General features: G+C 46.8%; 1 protein-coding gene across 8 annotated transcripts in view; it reads right to left on the bottom strand.

Moving 5' to 3' along the window:
* specc1la (sperm antigen with calponin homology and coiled-coil domains 1-like a) overlaps positions 1-18290 on the bottom strand; it is a 389888-nt gene that overhangs the window by 123912 nt on the left and 247686 nt on the right. For all 8 annotated transcript variants that reach the window (XM_038794043.1, XM_038794051.1, XM_038794093.1 and 5 more), the window contains one exon: positions 7853-8012. In XM_038794043.1, the coding sequence (XP_038649971.1) occupies positions 7853-8012 (160 nt within the window). The remainder of the gene's footprint in view (positions 1-7852; positions 8013-18290) is intronic.

Below are 18290 nucleotides of genomic sequence, written 5' to 3' on the forward strand. Positions count from 1 at the left end.
CCAGTGTCCCAGGTTCGATTCCTCGCTGGGTCACTGTCTGTGCGGACGTTCTGCACGTTCTCCCCGTGTCTGCGTGGGTTTCCTTCGGGTGCTCCGGTTTCCTCCCACAGTCCAAAGACGTGCAGGTTAAGTGGATTGGCCAGGATAAATTGCCCTTAGTGACCAAAAAGGTTAGGAGGGGTTATTGGGTTACGGGGATAGGGTGGAAGTGAGGGCTTACGTGGGTCGGAGCAGACCCGATGGGCTGAATGGCCTCCTTCTGCACTGTATGTTCTATGTTCCATTACACAAGATTCATACAGAAAAAGTCGTGCTGTACCAAATTCTTCATGACAATAAGATATTTGATATAATCCAAGATTCAAATACTGTCCATTTGTTTTGATTTTTAAAAAGGGCAATATTTGATATCAAGACTCTCAAATTATATTTTCCACACTGCGCTCTCTGAATCGCTGCACATCACACTTGTGCTAAATGACATGCAAGCAACTCATTGCTCACCCATTACCCAGTCACTCTCAATCTGGTCAGCCAGAATGAATCAGTCTTCAGCTGGCTCACAGGGATTTCCATTTGTGTTCCGAACCTGGACTGTGATTGACTGACTCAAGAGGGCGTAAATCAGTACAAGACTTTATTTCACAGTAACTCTGCAGCAGACTGACCTCAAACACAGCTTCTCCGTGGGCTTACCGTACACATTCATTACTTTAAAAAAAAATTCTCCTGCTTTTTCACATTTTCATCCAAATTCGCACCCACCAACAATCAACGGTAACAAATACAATGTCAATCCCCTGCCCAATAATCCCTTCCTCCCACCAACCCCCAAATAAGTCTCAGCATTTTAAATATAAACATCAAAGAAAAGGAATCAGGACTCCATCATTACCCCATGCATTGTCACCAACAAAATACACAGTTCAACCCCCCCACCAGTGTTCGATGTCATCCAACTCCTGCATAATAAGCAATGCCCATGAATTATAGAACCCTTCCATCCTTCCCCTCAGCTCAAACCTCACCTTCTCAAGTGTTAAAACCATCAACAGATCCCCCCGCCATGCCAGGGCACAGGGTGGAGAAACTGACCTCCCCTCCAACAGGATCCACCTTCGGGCGATCAGCGAGGCGAAGGCTAAAACATCTGCCTCCGCACCAGCTTCCAACCCCGCCCATCCGATACCCCGAATATGGCGTCCGGAGGACCCGGCTCAAGCTCACATGTACCACCTTCAAAATTACCCTGAACACCACCCTCCAATACCCCACCCAGCTTTGGACAGGACCAAAACATATGAATGTGGTTTGTAGGGCATCCCTCCATGATGTTCACAAAGAGTCAGCTCATCCTCGCCTTTGTGAGGTGCGCCTTATACACCACCTTCAGCTGCATAAGCCCCAACCTCGTGCATGAAGTTGAAGCATCCACCCTCTGGAGCACCTCACACCACAACCCCTCCTCCATCCCCTCTCCGAACACTTCCTCCTACTTTGTCTTAATCCCCTCCAGCGGTGTGTTCTCTTTTCCCAGAATCGCCCCATAAATTGCTGACACCACCTCCTTCACCATTCCGCCTGTACCCGACCTGCCAGCGACAGAGGGAGACCATCCTACCTTACCAAGTCTACCTTCACTCTCCCGACCAAACTAGTAATGTTACACCTATGGAGCCCTTCCAAATCCCGTGTCACCTGCTCCCCTCGATATCTAAAGTGAGTCTCCACCCCACTGAATGGTAGCTCCGCCCGACCCCCCCTGGTCGATACACCACAAAAAATTCACTTATCGACATTTAGCTTATACCCCGAAAAAGACCCAAACACTCGAAGCAACTCCAATATGTCACCATCGACACACTCGGTTCCGATACACACAACAGCAAGTTGCCCACATACAAGGAGACCCAATACTCTACTACCTCCCCCCCGCCCCCACTATCCCTCTCCACCCCTCCAAACTCCTCAACACGATGGCCAATGGTTCAATCGCAAGCGCGAACAACAGGGAGGACATAGGACATCCCTGCCTGGACCCACGGTGCAGAGCAAAGTACCCCGAATTCATGTTATTCATGCGGACACTTGCTCTCGGCTCCCTGTATGGCAGCGTACCCAATCTACAAATCGTGGCCCAATCCCAAACCGCTCCAGAACCGCCATCAAATACCCCACTCTACTCAGTCAAATGCCTTCTCGACGTCCAATGCCACAACCTCCTCTGCTCCCTCCCCTCTACTGGCGCCATAACCACATTCAATACCCTCCTAATATTCGAAAAGCACTGCCTCCCCTTCACAAACCACGTCTGATCTTCCCCTATCACCTTCGGGCGGTACTCCTCCAACCTACCCGCCAATACCTTCACAAACACTTTCGCGTCCACATTCAAAAGTGATATGGGCCTTTGCGACCCACATTCTATCGGACCTTTTCCTTCTTGAGCAACAGGAAGATCCATGCCTGTCCCAAAGACTGTGGCAACACCCCCTTCCCTATCGCCTCCTCAAACATCCACACCATCAGCGGCGCCACCTTATCTTTAAATTTCTTTTAATACTCCACAGGAAACCCATCCGGCTCTGCTACCTTCCCCGACTGCATCCTCCCAATCGCATCTTTTATCCCCTGCTCCACAATCGCCCCCTCCAGTATGGCGCTATCCTCCTCACCCAACTCCGGGCCCTGCCCCATGAGCCTGACCCGCCCCTATTCATTGCTAACATCGAACTCCCCACCCCCTCCCAGAATCCCCCCTGCACTTACTCTCGAAAAACCCTCACCCAGTATCGATCCCATCCCCCCCTTCACACCTCTTAGGCCCATCGAAACCTACTCGCCAGGCTCCAATGTCCGCAGCCCCTCCCCCTACCTCACCTCCATTCACTAGCCGACTGAAGTTAGCTAGCGCGGAGGCCCCACCCAAGGCTTTCCCTCCCCTCCCCTCCCAGGAAAAACAATCAAACCTAAACGTCTCAATAAAATTAAACTGTCGCAACAACGAATGACAATCAAAAAAAACTTAACCTCCATAACAGCGTGAAGTAAAAAATAACAACATAGGGCAAACAAGAAACATTTATACACTCGCCCAACTCCCCATTTATGGTCCACAACCTCTCTTCCATTCTTTACTTCTGTCCCAAGCCTTCTGCCTTCACTAACGCCTCCACCGTCTCAAAATCTCTGGTGTTGTAGGTCACCCTCAGCTTCGCTGCATACCCCACTCCACATCGCAGCCCGCTGTTGTATAATGCCATCTTAACTCGGCTGAAAGCCGCTCGCCTCTTTGCCAGCTCTACCATCAAGTACTGGTAAATATGAACACCAGCCCCAGCCCATTGCACCTCCCGTTTCTGCTTTGCCCAGTTCAACACCTTCTCCTTCATGTGGTACTTGTGGAAGCAGATGATCATTGCACTTGGCCGCTCATTTTTAACTTTGGCTTCAGCCTCAGCGACTGATGGGCTCGGTCCAGTTCATACTGAGAAGGCTCCTCACCCTCCCCCATCAATTCTGCCAACATCTTGGTGAAATACTCAGTTGGCCTCGAGCCCTCTATCCCCTCGGGTAGGCCCACAATCCTCAAATGTTGCCGCCTCGAGCGGTTCTCCAGGTCCTCCAGCTTTGCTCGAAGCCCTTTATTGGCCTTGACCACCCTCCGCAGCTTATCCCCCATCGAGGTGAGCTAATCGCTGTGCTGTGACATGGCCTCCTGCACTCCCTTCAAACTCTCACTCTGCTCCCTCACCTCGGCCGATGTCTTTGCCACAGCTACTCTCATTGGGGCAACTGCCTCCTCCATCAACACCTCCGCCATCTCCTTCCTCAACGGCGTCATGTGCTTCGCAAACAGCTTCTCCAGCTCCAAAGACCTCACCTCAGTCATCCTCTCTGCTGTGAACAGTGCGGCCCCACCCAGCAGCCCAGCCTCCGCCATCTTGCCAGCTCCCTGGCTGGCCCTCTCACTCGATGGTGAACATTTACTCACTCCCTTCTTCAGGGCTGTTTTCCTTAGCCCTTTTGACATCCTTTGCATTCCTTATAACTTCCTATGTTCACTCATTCACAAATTGCCCCCAGGACCGGACTTTAAAACTCCTAAAAACACGCCTCGAGCAGGTGCTACCCAACATACGGCTTCTCCTCTACATGCTGCCACCGGAAGTTGCTCATTCATTAATTAGATGAAACTTCAACATCCAACAATTGTAAATAGATTTTTAGTGCCATTCAAAAAAGTTAATAATGATGATCCACATTTACTTCTTACTAGGTTCCTTCACTTAAACCTTTTTTATGGAATGATGATTTTTGTGTCACCTCCTGAAGTAGAAAATATCAACTGCATTGAGATCCCAAGAGATGAATTGATCTGAACAACCCTTCATGTGGCCGGGGTACTTAACCATTTTAGCTAACTAACATCATCACTTATAACCTCATTTAGCGGAAGCGAGTAGAGTGGTCATATTACTGAACTGGTAACCCTAAAGGCCTGGACTAATGCTCTAGAGACAGGGGTTTAAATCCCACCACTGCAACCAGGAGAATTTTATTCTATTAATTAATAAATGTAGAATAAAAAGTTAATTTCAGTAATAATCCTTAAACTGCTGGATTGTCATAAAAACCCATCTGATTCAAAAACATCCTTGAGGGAACGAAATCTGCCATCCTTACCTGGTCTGGCCTATATGTGACTCCAGATCTGCATCAATGTGGTTGACTCTTAACTGCCTCTGAACTGGCCTAGCAAGCCACTCAGTTGTATTAGACTGCTACAGATGAGGTCCTGCGAGTGGACCTACATCACATGGCCTGCAGTGGTTTAAGGCGGCAGCTCACCACTTCTCAAAGGCAATTAGGGATGGTCAATAAATGTTGGCCTTGCCAGAGATGCTCAAATCTCGAGAATAAATTAAAATAAATATGCATGCTTTAATGTGGATGCACATCTTCAATTTGGGCAAAGCTGGGTGAATGACTCAAACATTTTCAAATAAGCAACAGTGCTAATGCAGGTCATAAAAGTTGCAGCACTCCTCATTCTGTAGTGTTACTGAGAAAATGGGCGAAATTCTCCGACCCCCAGCAGGGTCGGAGAATTGCCTGGGGCCACCTAAAATCCCGCCCCCGCCGTGGCAGAGATTCTCGTCGGAATCTCGCCACTCCGATCGGAGAGGCCCCTGCGGTGATTCTCCGGCCTGGATGGGCCGAAGTCCCGCCGCTGGGAGGCCTCTCCCGCCGCCGAGGTTTGAACCACCTCTGGAACGGCGGGATCAGCGGCGCGAGCGGGCCCGGGGAGGGGGGGGGGGGCGCAATCGAACCCCGGGGGGTGCCCCCACTGTGGCCTGGCCCGCGATCAGGGCCCCCCCGCTCAGACTCCGGGCCAGTGCCCTGGGTGCACTATTTCTCCTTCCGCGGCCGCCATGGGGGAAGCGGAAGAGAACCCCACATCGCGCATGCGCCGGCAGTGACGTCAGCAGCCAGCTGCCGCTGACGTCACTGCCGGCGCATGCGCGGACCGGCGAAAGCCCAACCCCTGAGTGGTTGCCGCTACTCCCCTACTCCGGGACCCTCCGTCACGCCGGGTAGGGGAGAATGCCGCCCAATATTTCCACTCTAGTTTCCAATTTCCACACAGCCTGGCCTCATAGCCTTTATGAAACAAAGATAAAATGGAAGTTGTTCCAGACCAAGAACTGAAGACTCGCAAAACCGTGCTGTATACCCAATTCGGAATGCACAAACATGCAATGCTGAGAACCCACAAAATGGCAGCAAAACCTTTCACTCCAACACAGTTTCTATGTTAAAGGATCATCTTCTTGCCCAATGTGAACAATCCCACTTTCAACCTTCACAAAAGAAAGTCCCGTCAAGCTCTGCTGAAGATGCAGTTTGATCATAGAATGTTCACATTCTCAATGCATGGTAAATCTCAGGGGTATCCTGGAGATGAAGAACTAGCCTGCTAACGTCTCACATGTAGAAGCATTAGACTAACATGAAGTGGTCTCGGAGGTCAGAACAGCATGACCAACTCAAAGCTCAGTTAAAATGCCTTTAGTTCTTACATTGCTCAATTATTCATGCTGGGATTACAATCGCTTTCATGCTTTTCTCTTTCAGAACACTTTTCAATTTTTGAACATGTTTGTTTTAAAAAATACTAAATGTACAAAAAAAAATGAATTGCTGAAGGGTGTGCTCAGTTTCTGCTTCTGTAAAGTTGACTCCCCTTAAGGAAATCCTGATGATGCCAAACCTCATTTCCCGGTTTGAGGATTGGGTCCTAATCAGGTTCAAATCTACAAGTGAATCTGGAAACAATTGTTTGGGCCAAGGACCCTCGACTACCTCTCTCCTCAGCAGCATGAATCTGTGAAGCAGTCTTTAATCATGCTAAATTCTTCAACTGATCTGGAGGGTCAAACAGTGCTTTGTTGTGCTGGTTTCACGTGAATCAAACTTAGGCATTCTGGTCATTAGTATTCCCTTCAAATCAGTGCTGTGCAACCTAGGCGAGTGGGTGGGCCGCATGAGTGGCCCTCCTTCGCATGGGTAACGGTCAACAAAATGTCTCATGGGCAGCACTCAGAACCCAGGTGGGTCGCATGTGGTCCCGAGGCTACAGGGTGCCCACCACTGCCTCAAATCATTCAGTTAATTAGATTGCGTTCCTGAGCTTAGGATGGAAACATTGTGTAATCATGATGGTGACTTTCCAGGTATTGGGAGTATCTGTAACAGGGAAGCATAGAGATCTTTGAGTTGGGCAACTGCGTGCAGCCCGGGCATTCAGCTTTATTAACTTGCAAAAGTTTGAACTCAACTTGATATCACATAGATATTTGAATTCAGAAAGGTAGCACTCAAATCTTAGGCTACTCTGTACCAAAAACGGAAACTTGGACAACTGGAAAACCTCGGGAAGACTACATGAATCAGATGGGTATTTTAATGACAATCTAGCAGTTTAAGGATTATTATTGAAATGAACTTTTTATTCTACATTTATTAATTAATGGAGCAATTTCTAGAAGATGAGAGGCTGAAAGAATGGATTTCAATTTTTTTAACTGGTAGCAAAGAATAGGACTGTGATAGGGCTGTCTCTAATGTGAGAGACTTTGGTCTGGGATTCTTAAATATGAAAGAGGAAGGTCCACCAGGCACCCAGGGGAAGAGTGTTCTGAAAAGACGAAGGGCTTTCTGTCTGTTAAGTTTACTTGACCACTCGCACCCATCTCTATCAAAGAGATATTTGTGTTGCCAGCATGGAGCTCCTCTTTTCCAGCACGGAACACCAGATTTACAATGCAAAACTTCTATGGCTAGTAAACTGTTGCTGGATCCTTAGAACTATCTTCAACAGTAAATGGATCAAATCAATTACCTAATTCTCTCACTTGCTCTTTTTCAACCAGAAATACATACTCCAGGTGTTTCATGGCTAGCAGAACCTCTGCACTAAGTGGAACAAATGCTTACTTCAGATGTGAACATAAACAGCATGCACCAGACTACTCTCGGCAAAACCTGATTTCACAGATGTCCACAGGAATGCAACGTCAATATTGTGCAACATATGAAGATAAAGGTAGATTAGCTAGTTTTCTTCTTACCAGCCCAGAGAAATTATACACCTCACCAGCTTAAGATCAATAGACTATACACTTAATGAAAATCAGCCCACAGACCTGATGGGCATGGCTTTGTATCACGTCTTGCAGTGAAAGCACGCAAAGACACATTAGGAAATCCTCATTTCAGTTTGAAATCACCTTTGTCACCAGTCTACACTGTGTAACTGCTGGTGAAAAGATCCAAGTGTAATCGTTACCTGAGACGGCTGCGTGCAGTCGGAGTGACTGAAGCTGTGGGCGATGAAGATGACAAAGACAGTTGTGGAGATGTGGTTCCTATTCCCATCAAAGATGCTGGAGAGGAACCATCTGTGACTGTCAGATCACGTTTAATCTCCTCACTGCTTCTTCGAGACACTGTAGAAAAAATTAAATGATCACTGAAAATGCAACTCTGGTGACTGCAACTATCCAATAGTTCATCTCAGAGTTAGCACAACATGGTCCACAATGAAAAATAACACGACACTCGTGCACCCGAGGCAGCAGACGGGAATCTAAAATACGAGTAGACTGCATGGTATAGTGGTAGGCTGGGTGAGGAACATGTTTTCTTACCGTGTGGCAGCACGGTAGCATAGTGGTTAGCACAATTGCTTCACAGCTCCAAGGACCCAGGTTCGATTCCCGGCTTGGTTCACTGTCTGTGCGGAGTCTGCACATCCTCCCTGTGTGTGCGTGGGTTTCCTCCGGGTGCTCCGGTTTCCTCCCACAGTCCAAAGATGTGGTTAGGTGGATTGGCCATGCTAAATTGCCCTTAGTGTTCAAAATTGCCCTTAGTGTTGCGTGGGGTTACTGGGTTACGGGGATAGGGTGGAGATGTGGGCTGGGATAGGGTGTTCTTTCAAAGAGCCGGTGCAGACTCGATGGGCCGAATGGCCTCCTTCTGCACTGTAAATTCGATGATTCTTAAAGGTTCCTGCAAATGGATTCTTTATCACTACCTTGGGCATGGGATTTAGGATTAAATTGTGGAAAAAAATAACTTTCCATGGCACCTTTCCAGAAACTAGTATTCAATTCTAGAGTTTGGTAAAGTCGTCATAGACCCAGATGACCACAAGCTGCTTTTCCCTGTGAGGGGGAGAGCTGACTGATGGCGATTTGACCTGAGGATCACCACACCTCAGGCGAGGGGTAGAGTTGAGAAGGCAGGGCCTTCATGAATAACCTGTGTTTACAGTGTATCGAAAAGACCTTCATAGATTTATAGATCTCTGTGATGGAATGCTCACATGGAAAATCATTTCCGTTAGTCTCAAAATAATGGCTGCAATCTTCACATTAGTGTCATTAGTGTCACATTACAGCAAAGATAAACACACCAATATAAAATACATTTTGTGTATGTTAATTTAACAAAAATTATTTCATGAAAATTAGATGGTTTCTTCATGTATATATTGTTGGTTATTGTTGCTCATGCTGATTCTTGGAATTAGAATGTCCTTCTATCTTACCTTAAAAATATAATCAAACATTGCACTGGTGATGAGAATACTGTAACGAGAAACAATTAATGTTCCTTCACAGCATGACAGCTCTAAGTTTGTGACTGATGCTTACTCTGGAAGGACCTTAAGGTGCATATCCAAAAATCCCTCTGAAAGCAGCAGGACGGGTAGTTAAGGTAGTTAAGACTGCATATGGGATTCTAGCCTCTATTAGCCCAGGCATAAAATATAAGAGCAGAGAGGTTGAGATAGAGATGGATAAAACGTTCATTGGGCTACAGCTGTAGTGTTGTGCGCCTTTCTGGTCATCACACTATTGAACAGTGGCAGCAGCTGTCAGTGCAGGGAGAATGACAAAGAGGACCGCTGTCCAATGTAGGAAGATGACAAATGTCCTCCAAAGAATTGCAAAGATAGGTTACCACCTCTCGCCTGGCATCAGTTCCGCCTGCCATCCCTCAAATTCCTAACCCCCCCCCCCCCCCCAAACACCTTGTACCCTCCACACATCCAATCTTTGTGCTTGTGCCTCAGAACCCCTCAACACCCACCAGCACAACCACTTCATGTCCAGTGCCCACACACGCCATCTACTATAGAGCTCCCCTGACCCATCAAGCTTGTGGCTCACAATACCCTCTCTTTGTCCCACAGAAGATACCCTACAATAAATGGGAAAGGGCCACGAAGGGGGGTGGTCCTCACCCCGTAAGAGGAATGGGCCCTGGAGATCACGGGTTGATCTAGGAGAGAGCAGTCACCGACATTGATGCTGGCCTCTGCCGTAGAGGCGAGGATCCGTTGCCCCTTCACCCAAAGGCTACAGGTGCAGGAGATGGTGCGAACAATGTGTGGCACCGAGGTCAACACCGCTAGGGTGGAGACTGCAGTGGAAAACCTGAAGCACTGGGGCAGAAGTTCCAGTGCCCTTGAGCTGCATGCCAGTAAATGGAAATGGCTACTCACCACCTTACTTTCCCTCAGTTATCACTGCGCCAGTTTCACACGATGCGCGTGTGATTTTCCACTGGGGAGTTGGGTAATTCCCAGGAGGCTGCTGCATTTGACTTCAAAATGAATGCAAATGAGGATTAATTATATTCTTGCCATTTTTGGATGTGATCCGGAACTCGCAATCGGGACCGGGCGAGCTGCCCTTGAAGGGACTTGCTCAAGGCATTAGAAAACCAAGGCTCCCCACCTCCCAGCATTAGGATACAGGTCGAACCAAAATAATTGCAAGGTAAAAGCCTAGGGATGCGATACCTGCCCAATCCAGTAGGATCCATGGACATCCCTCAAGTAGAGGATCCAGGTGGGTGGCCTATCTGGCTCAGAGGGTTCTGGCTAGGGACAACAGGAGGGACTGGTTTGGGAGCAACTATGGGTCAATAAATTTATTGTTGATTTTATAATTGTTAACAGGCTAATCGTGATTGATTGAATTTTGCAGTAGTTAATTCAATTGGCTGGAATAATATGGGAACACTAGGGGGAAGTATAGAGAAGTGGCTGCTGGAAACGTTGATTCTTTTGAGAGGAACTTAGGTTCGCTAAGCATTTCTCCCCTGCAGATGCTTGAATTACCTTTAATATTCTACAAATCCCTGCCTCAAAATGGTGCTCAAAATCCCAACACTATGCATGCAATAAAAAAAAATGATGGAATTCAATACCAACTAAGCAGATGGATCGAGCAGTGACAGATGTATTTTAAACTGAATAAACACAAAATAACACAAGCTGGACCCGGGATCTTAGACCATATATACAGATTAAATATGTATCTATTGGCAATAACACACAAGTACTAGATGATTATACTCGGGGGTTAAAAGAATCTGTAATGTGAAGCTGTTACTGACAAAACAAGGACTGGAATAAATCTGGAGGGTTTTTTTGTTAAAAGTATTTTAACCCTGCACAAAGTCACTGCGAAATGCATATTTTGACCATAGTGAGCAGTTATGACAACCTACCAGAACATGGACTTAACACTGGTTCCATCTTTTGGGTGAAGATGATTCAAGGGTTCACAATGTTGATTACCTGCTACCTGACAAAAATAATCTTAGCATCCAGGTCTTAATAAAATACATGGATACTGTAAGTCTATGTTGTGTTATTGAAATTATTATGGATAAAACCAAAACAGGCATAAGGAGGCCAATAGGCTTCACATTCAGCATGTCCATCCAATTTAGTACAGCTGCCAAAAGATGACAAAATATAAACTATGTTGTGAAAATTGTAGAATCAGATGAAGTTGTCATGAAACAAGAGAGATATTCATCTTCTGGGGGCAGTACGAAGAAGAACATAAAGCTCGTTCCCCGTGACAGGACTTGGGAGTTATGAGCAAGTTGGTGTTTAATGCCATTATCTTTACAGCACGGGAAATTTTCACTTACTCTTATTTGGAAATTACATAAAATAGCGGTAGTCAATTGAACAGAGGTGACAGGAATTTTTCTACTTGTGGCATTAGGAGCTGGCTCCCAAGATCTTGTTAGGTTAAGTGAAATGGCCATGCTAAAATTGGCCCTTTAAGTGTCTAAAGTCATGCAGGTCAGGTGTGGTTACAGGGATTGGGAGGCCCAGGTGGGGTGCTCTTTCAGAAGGTCGGTGCAGACTCGATAGGCTGAGTGACCTCCTTCTGCACTACCGGAATTCTTTTTTAAAAATATTTTTATTCTCCTTTTTCACATTTTCATCCAAATTCACACCCACCAACAAACAATCAATGGTAACAAATACAATGTCAATCCCTGGCCATGATGTGGAGATGCCGGTGTTGGACTGGGGTGAGCACAGTAAGAAGTCTTACAACACTAGGTTAAAGTCCAACAGGTTTGTTTCAATCACGAGCTTTCGGAGCACTGCTCCTTCCTCAGGTGAACGAAGAGGTATGTTCCAGAAACATATATATTGACAAATTCAAAGGTGCAAGACAATGCTTAGAATGCGAGCATTTGCAGGTAATTAAGTCTTTACAGATCCAGAGATTGGGGTAATCCCAGGTTAAAGAGGTGTGAATTGTCTCAATCCTACAGGTGGTAGGATTTCGCAAGCCCCAGATGGTGGGGGATGAATGTAATGCGACATGAATCCCAGGTCCCGGTTAAGGCCATGTACATGTGTGCGGAACTTGGTTATAAGTTTCCCTGGCCAACAATCCCTTCCTACCACCAACCCTCAACATTAAAAATACATACATCAAAGAAAAGGAATCAGGAATCCACCATCCACCCATACATAATCATCAACATGTACAGTCCAACCCCCCCTCCCCCTCCACCCCCCCCCACACCCCCATGTTTGATGTCATCCAATTCTCGAAATTGCATAATGAACAAAGCCCATGAATTGTAGAACTCTTCCATCCTTCCCCTCAACTCAAACTTCACCTTCGAGTGTTAAAAACTCCCTCACCATGCCAGGGTACAGGGTGGAGAAACTGACATCCACCCCAACAGAATCCGCCATCGGACGATCAGCGAGGCGAAGGCTAAAACATTTGCCTCCGTACCCGCTGCCAACCTCGACCGATCCGATACCCGGAATACGGTCCCCAGAGGACCCGGCTCAAACCTCACATGTACCATCTTCGAAATTACCCTGAAAACCTCCCTCCGATACCCTTCCAGTTTTGGACAGGACCAAAACATATGAACGTGGTTTGTGGGGGCTCCCCCCCGCAACGTTGACAAACATCCTCTACTGCCTCAAAGATTCGACTCATCCTCACATTTGCGAGGTGCGCCCGATACACCACCTTCAGTTGTATCAGCCCCAACCTCGCGCACAAAGTTGAGGCATTCACCCTCCGCAGCACCTCACACCACAACCCCTCCTCCATGCCCTCTCCCAACTCTACCTCCCACTTGGTCTTAATCCCCTCCAGCAGTGCCTTCTCTTCTCCCAGGACTGCTCCATAAATCGCCGACACTACCCCCTTCTCCATTCCCCTGTCGTCAGCACCTCCTCCAACAGTGTGGAAACTAGCAGCACCTGAAAGCTCTGTATCTCCTTCATAGCAAAATCTTGGACCTGCATATACCTAAACATTTCGCCCTGCCCCAACCCATATTTTGCCCCCAGCTCCTTTCAGTCCCGCAAACCACCCCACTAGAAACAAATCCTTTACTGCCCTGACTCCTTTCACACTGTTGGAATTCTATGGATTACAATTTGTTCCATCACGAACTGCAGGACCAATTGATAACGTGAATCGTGGCTTTGTAAATAGGATCGTAAAACAAGGAAATACAACAAAACCTTTGCAAACCACAGTTTAGACCAGGAACATTCAAACTCAGGGCACAGGCGGGTGTCGAGAGGGTCGCAGAGCGATTGGTTGCAGCATTCCCAATGCAGGAAGAAGTTCCCAAAGTTGCGCCCGTCTTTTAAGAATGCAGCCACGGGCAAGTCTTCGTTTGGTTGCGATGTTTGGGGGGGGCACGCGACATGAGGCTAGATTCTGAGCTGGTCACCCACACATAGGGGGAAGGGGATGGAGCAGGGACAGGGCCTGACAGGCGCCCACGTGGGTGCACGATGCTAACAATGATGGCCCCAGCTTGCAGCTCCGCTCTGGTGGTTATCCTCTGTGCGCTGCTCATCCTCTGCGTGCTGCTCGACTCGTCCTCTACCACCGATCAGCTGTATGCGACCTTCGGCTCCAAGGTCAAGCTGTTTGACAGCCGACAGAACGGCTGCTTGCATTCCCATGACGTGAAGTACTGATCGGGAAGTGGTCAGAAGTCTGTGATTGGGGTGGATGCAACTACTGGACAGTGAGAAGGAAGCCAGGAATACCGATCAAACAAGGCCAGTCAACACGGCTGACACATGTCACTCTCTGGCAACCAGGAAGTTTCTCATGTTTGGATGGTATAATGCAGTGGAACCAGTAAGAAACACTTGACATTGTATGCTTTTGACAAATTATCTTATCTCATCTAAGGTCATAGTTTGTAAGGTAAAAACAAGATTGTACTTTTTTCTATATTTGATAAAATTTTGAAAGAAATGGGAATATATTTAAAACAAAGTTTGTGTGTAAATGTAAGGTTGCACATGTTCAACTGAAATTGTTTTAATTTTCAGTAGTAAAAAGTCATAAACTTGGAAAAATCAAGTTTTGGAAATAAAGTTTGAAATAAAAAAAGAATGCCGGCTGCGACTGGCCTTTAAACACAAACGATGGAGTCTTTCCGCCAGAGGCAGTGGCCGAGAGAAGGTCATGCAGCAAGCATGTACACTGATGCCACTTGCCCTGTACGTCGGTGCTTTGGGCGCAAAATCATGGAGGGTCTTGGGAAGGAAAGTTTGAAAAACACTGGTTTAGACCTTAGCTACAGAAGTGTGTCGAATTTTGGGCACATTTTAGCAAGGTATCAAAATCTGGTTAGTGTGCAGAAGACCGTTACCAAATATCAATGGTGAAGGATCTGGAACGCAATGTCCAAAAGGGTAGTAGAAGCAGATTCATTTTCCAATGGGAATTGGACAAATAATTAAAGAAAAAAATGTAAGGGATTATGAGGAAGGAGCTAATTAGATAGATTTTCAAGCACTGGGTATGGATACGATGGGCTGATTGATTTGCCTCCTTTTTCACAATATGATTCAATGATGTAGATCAACATCGGGACTAAAGCATTATATTTTGACAGGGTTCCGTTTTACTGTAGATTTGATCAGTAGATTGGTCAGAATGAAACCAATTATGCCATAAGCAGCCACTGAGCTCTAATGCCTCACTGGAGTTAGATTTTAACAGCTGTTACATCAATTATATTCCATCCCATTTTTTCCATCTCACTGCTGATAAGAGTTAAAAATGAGGCTTATATGTATTCTGCCATGTGTGCTAGGCACTAATAAACCACTTGGCACATGGCTCATAAAGTCAACTATTTGTTATGATTCAGGGGTGCATCAATCTAGCTGCAAATGGATTGCATACTTTCACAAAGGGCAAACACAGCATTAATCACAACAGAGGGTAGAAAGCAATCTTCATATCTATTAGCACAGTCAAACCCTTTTGCTCAACAGACTGTATAGTAAACATTCACTACCCCACCTAAAGTGGGTTTCCACGTCCTGACAAGTGATTACTTTGGTTTTATTGATGACAAATATTAATCCACAAGTCTCGTTTCAAGTACAGTTGTAATATTCTTGCGTCTTCCATCTTTACAATTGGTGATGTAGTTTTTTACCATTACTCTCATGTGACTGTTAGCTTTAAGCTTGCTAAATCAGTGGAAATTACAGATTGTATAACATGATAAACAGATACCAATTGTGGAAATTTCACATTCCCTTGTGTGGAAACATGGTTCCTCGTTTCATTTTGAAGGACTTAGCTCTAATTTACTGGAGCAATGGTAACACAGTGGTGTTTTCTAATTATCAGGTCACCAGAGTTCAAATCCCACCACGGTAGCCGAGGAGTTTTAGAAAATCTTGTATTAGTAATGGTGACCATGAAGCTACCCGATTGTTGTAAAAACACATCCAGGGACCTCTGGTGGCACCATGCAGGGGAAATGACGCGCACGGGCTGGATCCCACTGGAGCATCGCACTTTTGACCCTTCGACAATGATCTTATGGTCATCGTTAGACTTTTAATTCCAGATATTTTATTGAGTTTAAATTTCAGCCCTGCTGTGATGTGATGCGAACCCAAGTCCCAGATCATTACCCTGGAACACTAGTCCAGCGACAATGCCAATATGCCACCACCTTCCCAGTGCCTTTCTGGTGGGCACTCCTGTGGTTCTGGTCAATATCCATGCCCCAAACCGGATCAATATGGATTTTATTAATAATTTGCTGGCCTCCTCCCCTGATTTAGATTTACATAATCCTATTTTCTTGGGGCGTGGGGGCTAAACTGTGTTCTGAACCCCAGTTTAGATTGCTCCAAGCCCAAATCTCTGACTCCATCGGGGGTGGCCAAAGCTTTGCGGTTTTTAATGGAGCAGATGGGTGGGGGGTGGGGGCAGGGCTTAGATCCTTGCTGCTTTTTGCACCCAGGTGGCAGAGATATAAAATTTTTCTCGCATGTGCATCAGGTGTACTCGTGGAACGATTTTTTTGTGGCGGATAGGTCTCTCCTCTCTTCTGTGGTGGCTGCTGAGTACTCAGCGATTGTGATTTTAGACTATGCCCTGCACTTTGCTGATTTGGCACTAGAGTCAGGTCCCTCAAAGCATCCACCATGGAGGTTGAGCAGGACATTAATAGTGAACAAGAAGCTTTGTGATCGCAGGGCAGCACGGTGGTTAGCACTGCTGCCTCATGGCACCAAGGTTCCAGGTTAGATCTCGGCTCTGGGTCACTGTCCGTGTGGAGTTTGCACATTCTCCCCTTGTTTCCAATTCTGGTCGCCATATTATAGGCAGGAAGGGATTGCACTGAAGGAGGTGCAGAGCGATTCACCAGGATGATGCCTGGGTTGGAACATTGAAGCTATGAAGAGAAGTTGGATAGTCTTGGCTTGTTTTCGCTGGAGTAAAGAAGACTGAAGGGCGACCTGATCGAGGTGTAGAAGATTGAGGGGCATGGAGAGAGTGGACAGGGAACAGCTGTTCCCCTTAGTTAAGGGTCAGTCACAAAGGGTCACAAGTTCATGGTGAGGGGAAGGAGGTTTGGTGGGATTTGAGGGAAAATGTTTTTAGCCAGATGGTCTGGAAAGCACTGCCTGGGAGGGTGGTAGAGGCGAGTTGCCTAATATCCTTTACAAAGTACCTGGATGAGCACTTGGCACGTTATAACATTTAAGGCTATGGGCCACATGCTGGCAAATGTGATTAGGTAGGCAGGTCAGGTATCTTTCATGCTTCAATGCAGGCTCGATAGGCTGAAGGGCCTCTTCTGCACTGCATTATTCTGTGATTCGTTGATCCTGAGATTTTTATTTTTCAATGTCTCCCCATTTTTCTGCCCAAGTGCTGTTTTGTTAACGTCAACAAATTGTAAGGGTCCTTTCTGTTCCTACTTGTTTATTCCCTATCTATTGCTTTGTTTTCCCCGTTCATTTATTTTTACTGTTACATTTTTGATACATGGATGTTTAATGGGCCTGTGACTTTAAGGCAAAGCAACCTGTAAGCAGCCTTGAATTCAAATAGATGCCAGAAGGCTGTGCAGTTTTAGACTGGTGATTGGAGATTGGCTGGCCTTTGTGATGACTCTGGTTGACTGATTTGGCTGGTGGCCACTGAAGTAGCCCAAAGGCTGTGCTCTGCCTGGTAACAGATAGCGATTGAATATGATTCCTCTCCCATGTTTCTCACAGCCATGAGGTTCCATTTCAGTTTCACTTTTGATCCTGCAGTCTGAGTGGAGGATTTGATCCTGCAGTTTGGGTGGGGCATTTGAGGCTGCAGTCTGGGTGGGGGATTTGATGCTGCAGTCTGGGTGGAGGATTTGATGCTGCAGTCTGGGTGGGGGATTTGATGCTGCAGTTTGGGTGGGGGATTTGATGCTGCAGTCTGAGTGGGGGATTTGATGCTGCAGTCTGGGTGAAGGATTTGATCCTGCAGTCTGGGTGAAGGATTTGATGCTGCAGTTTGGGTGGGGGATTTGATGCTGCAGTCTGGGTGGGGGATTTGATGCTGCAGTCTGAGTGGAGGATTTGATCCCGCAATTTGGGTGGGGGATTTGATGCTGCAGTCTGGGTGGGGGATTTGATGCTGCAGTCTGGGTGAAGGATTTGATCCTGCAGTCTGGGTGAAGGATTTGATGCTGCAGTTTGGGTGGGGGATTTGATGCTGCAGTCTCGGTGAAGGATTTGATGCTGCAGTTTGGGTGGAGGATTTGATGCTGCAGTCTGGGTGGAGGATTTGATGCTGCAGTTTGGGTGGAGGATGTGATGCTGCAGTCTGGGTGGAGGATTGGATGCTGCAGTCTGGGTGGAGGATTTGATGCTGCAGTTTGGGTGGAGGATTTGATGCTGCAGTCTGGGTGAAGGATTTGATGCTGCAGTCTGGGTGGAGGATTTGATGCTGCAGTCTGGGTGGGGGATTTGATGCTGCAGTCTGGGTGGGGGATTTGATGCTGCAGTCTGGGTGGAGGATTTGATGCTGCAGTCTGGGTGGGGGATTTGATGCTGCAGTCTGGGTGGTGGATTTGATGCTGCAGTCTGGGTGGAGGATTTGATG

This window comes from Scyliorhinus canicula, chromosome 1 (genome assembly GCF_902713615.1).
Source record: "Scyliorhinus canicula chromosome 1, sScyCan1.1, whole genome shotgun sequence".
Taxonomy (NCBI): domain Eukaryota; kingdom Metazoa; phylum Chordata; class Chondrichthyes; order Carcharhiniformes; family Scyliorhinidae; genus Scyliorhinus; species Scyliorhinus canicula.